General features: G+C 39.7%; 1 protein-coding gene across 1 annotated transcript in view; it reads right to left on the bottom strand.

Moving 5' to 3' along the window:
* LOC135473295 (NT-3 growth factor receptor-like) overlaps nucleotides 1–8,219 on the bottom strand; it is a 46,596-nt gene extending 38,377 nt beyond the window's left edge. Inside the window, exon 1 of the mRNA XM_064753142.1 lies at nucleotides 8,104–8,219. Coding sequence (XP_064609212.1) covers nucleotides 8,104–8,219 — 116 coding nt within the window. The remainder of the gene's footprint in view (nucleotides 1–8,103) is intronic.
* Between the last annotated feature and the right edge of the window lie 1,547 nt (nucleotides 8,220–9,766).

The raw sequence follows: 9,766 nt of genomic DNA on the forward strand, positions 1-9,766 counted from the left end.
GGTTACGTGTAACCATTTGCCAGATATCTGCAGCTGTCGTCGCTGCTCTGGTCTTACCCTGCATGCTATAAGTCTTTAATGATATCATTCTTTAAGATTTAAGCCGAAGCGCCCTCAAACTTGAGCTGCCTAGAAAGCTGATATAGGCCTATTCGTTATACATGCAGTTCCGTTGTATGCAGTGAAAGTTTTCTAAAATTCTTTCATTACCAGGAGGGTTCCCAAGGATGCCTCAGTATTTTACTGTTTACCGGCAGAGGGTCGACAAATACATGGCCCCTTAACGGCCACGGTATGACTCAACTCGGTGCTGAACCCGGGGACTCTACCAGAGCCCCGCGGTAAAATGTACATTAGAAATACATGTATATTACGACCGGGTTAGGGTCTTAAGTAAAATTGCCACCGGGATGGTCACCGTCATTTATCTTCATTCCATGTCTAACGTATATAGGAAAACTCTTCAAGGCGTTTTCAGTTAACAACAGGCATTTATTATACATAACAACATGGGATTGGCCAGACTCTGAGGTCGTTACAGGTCAACCCCCAATCCCTTTTTCCTCCCCTCTCTACTTGAGAAACAACCATATTTACACTTACAATAGTTTGTTTACTAACAGTTGCTGGTTTCAGGTATAAACTTGTTCTTTAATTAAAAACATTGCCTGAGAAGTCAAATGCACATGTGGAAAGTTAATCGCCATGCTTAATCTACTTAACAATACATGTTAACAAGCTGGACACAGTTGACTGCCCAGTCCATAGCATGATTTAACTATTCGTGAGTCACGTGTCTATTATAACTATTTTACACGTACATTACACTTGACCACTACATGTGTGTACGCAGCTTGTCTGTAACTAGTTTACTAGGAGTGTACATGAATTGTTAGGATGGTCAGTATATAGCTGGTCATAATATAATCAATTGTCAGTGAACGTAGATTGATTGAAAAAGCCTGTCTTGGACAAAACAACATCATTCACATTTTCATGTATATTAAAGCGATATAACCCAGGACTCAGTTTCACTAAGATGTCGTACATATACGATAATCACGCATATAGGACAATGGCATCATAATAGTAACGTACAAAATATCGCACGACAATTGTACGATAAAAAAAAAAAAAAAACGTCGTATGCCTACACCGCTTTGTGAGTCTGGTCCCTGGTCAGCACTACACAATTCAGGAAATTTCGTGCAATTTGTGTCCGAATCTTTGTGGCACGTGAGGCTTCACGTGGGCTCGAGCATAGCTTCAAGTCGAAAACTAAACCCAATAAACTAGAACTGAAGGGAATATGGGCCTGTCGCTTTGCAGTCTGTCATCCGCTATTTGTACTTCCCAATACCCTGTTCTACGCATGCGTAATGACCCATACTCGGAACAGCTGTTTGACTTATTCAAGGTCATTCAGTCTGAACTAACCTACAAACAGTACTCACGAGAATAACATTTCTGACAGCGACACATCTCGAGCACGAATTATTTAATCAGATCCAGGAAGTCGTCCTCGCTTGTGTCCAGGAATGCCATCTTTCATGTCGACGGTGAAACCCTTCAGTGAAAACATGAAGATTAACGTATCAAAAGAACACGATCGTGTTGATCTGTCAGACTGATACATCCAATCTCGATCTCATTGAAAAAGAAAAACTCATCCGTTATAAACTTCTATCTGTTGGCTCCGGTGGTAGCCTATCAAAATTCAGTTCAAAGAGTATCGTAAGGTGCACCAACTGCTGACACGGAAATACTGCTCAGTGCACAAACGAGGCTGTCACTAATTAGAAAAACACGTTGATTTGAGTTGAGTGTTTATTGGATAAACTTTCAAGAAAAATGCCAAAAATAAAAAAGAAAGAATTCATCATCAGCGGCAGCGTTAAAACTGTGTCATAAAGATATCTACAATTTTAAAGATTTTTTGTAAGAGAAAGAAAGTAAACATTTAAATTGTAATATTGAGTTTAATACTATTTTTGGTAAAAAAAATCAGTAAAAGCTATTAGAAAGCTATTGGAAAGGCCATAAATGAACAAACAAACTAATGCGCCCGCCTATACATCAAACGCGCAATTCGGGCAACTGGATCTAAGATTTGCCCCCAAGCTAAGGAGTGATAATACTACCACACAGACATTTAGGTTGTTCATATACTAGAAAGGATTAGTATGGTAGGGCGGGCAATCGGTCCCAGTGCAAGAAACTGTGCACCTCAAGAAGCGAAACTGACTATAACTGTGAGTTACACCAGCTGATACACTCGTAAGGCCACTTTCTTCATTTCTGTCTTACTCTTCCTTTCCTTTCCGATTTATAAAGCTCCAAACGTGCACTGAAGCGGTGTACAGAACAGTAAATCTAAAAATGGAAGCCTATTCCTAACCCGTCATACTGAAATAAGACTGGAGAAAATCACTCGACCACAAATGTAACTTTCTGAAAAATTCTTGAGCTCGCAAATATGCATAAATCAATTAAATTAAGATATAACTAACGTAACTTTTAGCCCACAATTCCTCTAAGCGTAACATGTTAATGTTAATGACTGCTAGAGGACCGCATGTGCTCTCAGGCAGGATTCATACATGGCTTCGCTATAGTTGCGCTATAGTTGCGACACGTTACGTAATACCATCAACCTTTATCAATTTCAATCCATGACAAAACTTATTTAATTCAAGGCGGCCTATATCTATACTCACACAAAAGCATGTTTTCAAAGAAAAACAAAACAGAACCATACAGATTTGAACTCTTTCTCGAGGGACAACTTGTTCGCGGGAGTGACTTCGTTAGTTCACTGTACTATGAGGGAAACATAGCTAAAAACATTATGGTCATGCAAGGTCGATTTTTTATATGTTTTTGAAATGAAAGTTACAAACAGGATGCCTCAACAGAATGAAGAGAATAACTTTTCAATTGTGGCTTCACTGCAATAACAGATGTATACATGTATAAATTTATTGATCTCGTTAGTGCTAAGCAGTCTTCTCGAGAATTATGCAACTACACCTATGACAAGGATGAGGTTTATGGGCAGAGAAAATTGGAGTAAGTACTCCCCACGCAGTAAATCTAGACTCCTTTGCTGACAAAGTATATATGTAAGCTTACCCAACACCCGTCCAGCCAGGGTGATATATCAGCCTCTCACATGGTAAGAGATACACTCTGAGAAAGGACAACTACAGTAGGTATGCAGGTGGCAAATGAATAAACCATGAACATAAAAAGTCTAATGATCCTGGTAAAAGTGGAAGAAAATTTGCACGAAGATTCTGTGAGAGAGATAGTTAAAGTGGGCAGTATATTATTGCATGCGCCGCTGATGTTTTCTTGTTTTTCCCCCTTTTTTCACGGGCGAAAAGAAAAACAGGGCAGGTCTGGTATGTTCGTATGTGTCAAGAGTATCCGTAATTCAATACCTCACGCTTGATTACTCCGATAAAGAGGACGCTGGTTCGAATCCCGGTCAGGTCATGACCAGGATGCTGCTTCAGGCTAAATCAAGAAGATTGCCAATTGCTTTTATAAAAGCACGGTGGTATACCCCTGGTACTCTAGTTTCCTTCAACATGCTTATAGCTGATCGTGTATAAGCTTGTTTATTTATTTGATTGGTGTTTTACGCCGTACTCAAGAATATTTCACCTAAACGACGGCGGCCAGCATAATGGTGGAAAGGAACCAGGCAGAGCCCGTGAAAAACCCACGACTTCTTGAGTATCCGGCCTAAAGCTCTGCATACCACGACCCAGCTCAACACGATTGTCCCGTCGGGTTCTTAGCGCTCTTGTATGCTAAATGACTCGGCTCAACTGGAGTTATTCTTGAATCGTTATGTGTATGTCGATTCAATCCCAAGGTCGTACGGCTATCAGTCACTAGGACGACGAACAACCACTTGTGTTGAGTTGCGTTGCGTGCATGCCGAGCTTAAACACGATTCGAGTAAAGAAATACATGGCTTGCATAAAAAATCCGCACTGCACATTACGTTTTATCCTGCAGTTGTTTCTCATCACGTTACAGCCTAGTTCACTTTTGCCTCAAGGTCACCGCCATGAAGGGGCCGCCATGGCCGAGTTGATTAGAACACCAGCGAGAGACAATGGTCCAGGAGCCTCCCACCAATGCCGTCGTTGTGAATTCAAGTCCAGCTCATGCTGGCTTCGGATGGTCGTGGGATTCCCCAGGGCTCTGCCCGATTTCCTCCCACCATAATGCTCGTATAAGTGAAATAGTCTTGACTGAGGTGTAAAACACCAATCAAACAAATAATTCACCGTTACGAGGCCATACAGAGATAATATATTTGTATGTGGGAAAGCACAGCCGTTAAAAGCCTGTGCTCGGCCGGATGCACCAGTACTTACATATGGCATACTAACCACAAATGTAAAACAATTTTAACCTTAACTTTCTTGGAATAAAAACAAATAGCCCATTGTCAAGAAGTATATTACAGTAATATTTTAATTACATTTTTCCTTGCATGATTATATTAATACTGAATTTATGGACAATTGTGGGACAGTTGAATAATATAACATTGCTTTAAAAGAGAGTGCGTCAGAGTTTATGCACTGATTTAAATTATAGCATATTAAACTTTGCTTTGATACAAGTTATCCAGAATCAGCCCTAGAGCCGAATGTGTGAAATTTCTCCCAATCTTCCTGATAGCTTCAAGTTTCATTACATTTCCTCAGGAATATCGGTAGTTTTAAATTTCCATTCAGATAAAACCATTTTATAATATTATGAGTAGAATTTTTCCCATACCATTATATGAAATAAGGAATAAGGTCAGAAAAAGTTGTTGTGATTTCATTAGTTCTTACTAGTCCATACCTACATTTAAATTATTTTTTGATTTCAGTCCTATGACTGAAAAATTGTTGAGCACAACGTTGAACCCGAAGCACTCACTCACTCAATTCAGGGAGTAAAAGGGAGCTCAGTATTTGTGACACCTGAAAAACAGAATCTATGTAAGGCCTTGTCTGTGGGTGTAAACAAATTCTTCGGCGACATTTATTTATTTGATTGGAGTTTTACACCGTACTCGAGAATATTTCACTTATAGGAAGGCGGACAGCATTGCGGCGGGAGGAAACCGGACAGAGACTGGGGAAATTCAAGTTAGGATTAAGGTCAAAATAAAGGTTCTTGCGCTTTCATTTGAAAAATTCATAGCATCAAAAGTCAATATTTTTCAATAAAGAATCTCTGACAGCTGTCACGTAAAGGTCAAAAAGGTCAAAATAAAGGTTCTTGCGCTTTCATTTGAAAAATTCATAGCATCAAAAGTCAATATTTTTCAATAAAGAATCTCTGACAGCTGCCACGTGACACACGATTGTAACATGAACATTGACTAAAAGGCTGCATTGGTGGAAACTGCTGCAACAAAATCTTGCTTCGACAAAATTAAACAACGCAAAACAAAAACAACATTTACCCCACATATATGTACATCACTTATAATCTTGTAAGATGCAATCCTGGGGGTATAGAAACATAAAAAGTGTTTATCTCAAGGTATCGTGAGCTTGTACTTATTTCTAGGTGTACACAGGTACACAGGTTTCCCTGTAGGGGCAAATACGACTGGCCTGCGCATTTTACATTTTACCAACTTTTGAAACCATATTATTTCTGTGTGTAATTCAATGTTCTTCAAAATATTAGTGTCTATATATATGGCACGTGTCGGCTTCTCAAAAAACCCAAATATATAATCAGTCTATTGCACACCCAGATAAACTCGGCATCCAGGGCCTAAACCAGCCGTATTCATATGCAGAGTTAATCACCCGTCAGAAGGCAGGCTGTTCTGCAGATGTATGCACAGCTGTTGGATGAGCTATTATCTATAAGGTTTGCTGGAGTATTTGTCCCCTACTCACCTCTCGGGCTGATTTTGTATGTGAGCATTATTACAATGAAGGTCATGTTGATCGATGACGTCAGGGCATTTATCCAAACACGACACCACAGCCGGTACCACGTTTGCCCCTGTCCTGCCTCGAGGGTGTCGGAGTCAGTTACAAGTTATTTATTTATTTATTTATTTGATCGGTGTTTTACGCCGTGTTAAATAATATTTTATTAATATGACGATGGCCAGCATTACGGTGGCAGGAAACCGGGCAGAGTGCAAGGGAGACCCACGACTTTCCACGGTTTGCTGCGGTCAGTTAGCCTACTACGTGTGAAACTGATACATAATTCGGTACATGTGTCCTGGGATACAGTATGGTCACACTGTATCCCAGATGTGCCGTGGATTATCTAGGGCAACCTGTGCATTGAGCTGTGTTTACACTGGGCTCTGTCCGATTTACCCCCACCATAATGCTATGTGAAATATTCTTTAGTACGGTGTAAAATACCTATTATGAATACTTAAGGTTCTTTAACACAAAACTTTGACCCATAAAAATGTACCTTCATTTGACATATGTCTGAAATACAGTTGTATTGGGGGTTTTTTTAAATTTATTTGGCTTCTTTTAGCTTTAATAAAAAATTATACTTATATGACGACAGGTATACAGGTTTAGCATATAAGGGCCCGGCAGATAAGTGATACAACGCTCTTTGGATGGTTAGCGTGCAAGCACAGCACGATGATTCAGGAGCCTCCCACCAATGCTGTCGCTTTGTGTTCAAGTCCAGCTAATGTTGGATTCCTCTCCTGTCGTATGTGGGAAGGTCTTCCAGCAACCTGCGACTAGTCGTGGGTTTCTCTCGGTTTCTGTCCGGTTTCTCCAACCAAAGTGCTGGCCTCCGCGCGTAAAAGTGAATCAGTCTTGAGTGTGCCGTTAAACACCAATTAAATAAATAAATAAGCGGATTAAGAGCAGGTCTAGAATATATGAGACCCCTGTATCAGGATTCTAATCAGGTGCGTTGTATATCAGACATATGTGATCGGATTACATATCAGATCATTGTTCTTGGATGGCTTTTGACTGATTCTGAGAGCGGTCATCAGTGTAGCCATACCAATGCAATAATAATTATGCCGGCGGCCTCAGAAGTCCTAGCCTGATAACGATACCGCTAACGAGGAACTCTGGATGAACCATTACCAAGCGACCTCTGTGACAGATCTCAGGGAAACATCAAGACGAGACGTTTCGTAATGTTCTCCACTTAGATACAGCTTCATATCCTAAACACGTGCATCCCTGGTAACGTGTAACATATCACGCGCGCCGTGAGGTCACACACGTGCGTGTCCACAGTCATAAATAAAATCGGCCAAAATTACGCCACATTTCATTCATACTATGATTTGAGTCGTGAGTTGCAAATCAGGTTGGTGATATTTTTGTCGTTCAACCCTCTTCTACGGTCACGTTCTTCAATGAACTGACGTCATATCCTCTAACACGGAACCAAAACACCAACCGAAATTTTACATATGGCGCTAAGGAAAAATAACACAAATAGACATATAAATATATAGTATTGAGACAATTTATTCTAATCTGATAAATCCTTCAAACTTCGTGAAATTGAAAACTTTGTAGTACTCTTGTCACACACATCAATTTTGATAAGATCTACTGCTGTTTCCTCTAGTAGAATGACTCAATTTAATATGATGATGATAGAAACTACTGAATTCCTTGAGCGGATATTGCCTCGAGTGTATATTGAAAATCTTAAGACAATCATTTGTCGTTTATTTTGATCCATTTGTTTATTATTCACCGTATTTGTTTTGTTTCATTTAACAATTCCTTTGCCATCCACCACTCTTGTCATGGCTTTACTGTTGGTGTGCCCATCAAGGGTTCTACTTGGACGAGGTCCAGAAGTATATTCCCATCGGACTGGTGGTGAAAATAGAAAAGCCGGTGAGCTAGCTTTCAGATGAGGTGCAACTTTACTGTTTTGCATCAAGTCACATTGTTATTGACTGCACGTTGAGTCTAAGCCTGTGTTGTATCCCGGGTCATTAAATTTAATTATCCACGCCTTGTTAAGCCGACGACAGACACAGCCTTAATCATACGGGGAGAGGCCTGGTACGGGGAAGATTATAACAGCTCAGCATTATTAATTCACCCTGGATCCAGTCTCGTGACTATGGTAGCCTTCGTGGTCTCGTTAATAGAGAGAAAGGCTAGAGTGACAGCTTCGTTGTGGAGTGGTTCTGCTTCCCCATGCTCCATCCAGGACATGGTAGCCCACTGGTATTCTCTTCAGAGTGACACTCTGGACATTTCGGCGGGGAGAGGGTAAGCCAGTGGAAGAAAAATGGCGGTTTGAAAACCACCAGTTCTTAAACACTAAAACTTCTATACCAGATACGCTTTGGGCGCAAAAGTTTGATAAAAGCTGATGAGCATTTCCAAAGAAACTAATTAAAAGTGCCGGACACAGATGAATAGAAGCTAATTCAAAGACATCTTATCCTGTTTTTAGTCACCGTCGGTTGGTTTACGCCTGTGGCGAGGACGTCATTTCATTTTCTCTGGTTAAGAAATTCCCTCGAGGAAACCATATTGTTACCAAGCATTTGAGAGACAGACAGCTGGAACCTTTCTAAGACCATGATTGAAGCACACCGAATGCAAGCCCGATAACTTTGCGAAGTCCCTTATATTTCACACGTCTATATTGTCAATGTTCCGTAAGTGTGTCAAGCAAAAACACAAACGCATCTATATGACGCGTTTATTTTGTACTGCTTTAGGTACAGGTAGATAATTTATATTGTGTATGTTTTTTTTCCATTGCTCAAAGTAATGATTTTTATTTACATAGTAGACTACAAAACATGAAAACTTATTACTTAATTGGACGTTGGATTTTGCTGAAATTAAGGGCCCTGTTTATTGATGCAAGTTTACCAAAAGTTTAATTTATTCTGACCTGTAATTCAGACATTCTAGTTTTCCAATGATACTATTTTTGGAAATTTTTACCTTTCGTTCTGTTTTGTGCATTTTGAACAACGTGTTTTGTGAACAACTGTGATATACCCTCTCTTTATGGCTTAAAAAGATGAGCCTGGCTTTTTGGTCAATGAAGCCTCGAATGGAATGCAAGCAGCTCGGCTGAGGGATTTCAAATACCTTCCAAAGAGCGTTGTATCACTTATCTGCCGGGCCCTTATATGCTAAACCTGTATACCTGTCGTCATATAAGTATAATTTTTTATTAAAGCTAAAAGAAGCCAAATAAATTTTTAAAAAACCAATACAACTGTATTTCAGACATATGTCAAATGAAGGTACATTTTTATGGGTCAAAGTTTTGTGTTAAAGAACCTTAAGTATTCATAATAGGTATTCTGTGGATACCCTTTGTTGAACAAACTGTTTGGGTTAAATCTTCAAACTTTTGTATGATGTAAGTGGGTCGTATACAAGGCAAGCAGTGAATGGAATTGGACAAGGCAGAAAAAATAAAACTCCAAACCTCAACAACTGCTTCAGACCACTAACCGTGTGCAATATGAATTATAATTCCAGAATTTCCAAGACGTATGGAATTGGGATCTCTTGTATGCAATCTACAAAGAAGTAGAAAGTTTCTTCACATATATGCGTCACAATCTTTCGAGTTGGAACTCTTTCGTCGTCAACAGTAAAAACCTTTCTACTGTGACATGTGACTCGTGAATAGTGTTAACCAACCTTTGCTGACATTAATTTATTGATCACCTGTCTCATCTGGCACAAATGACACCTCTTTCCTTTAGGAACATCTAACGTTCACAAAT

Source organism: Liolophura sinensis, chromosome 8 (assembly GCF_032854445.1).
Source record: "Liolophura sinensis isolate JHLJ2023 chromosome 8, CUHK_Ljap_v2, whole genome shotgun sequence".
Classification (NCBI taxonomy): domain Eukaryota; kingdom Metazoa; phylum Mollusca; class Polyplacophora; order Chitonida; family Chitonidae; genus Liolophura; species Liolophura sinensis.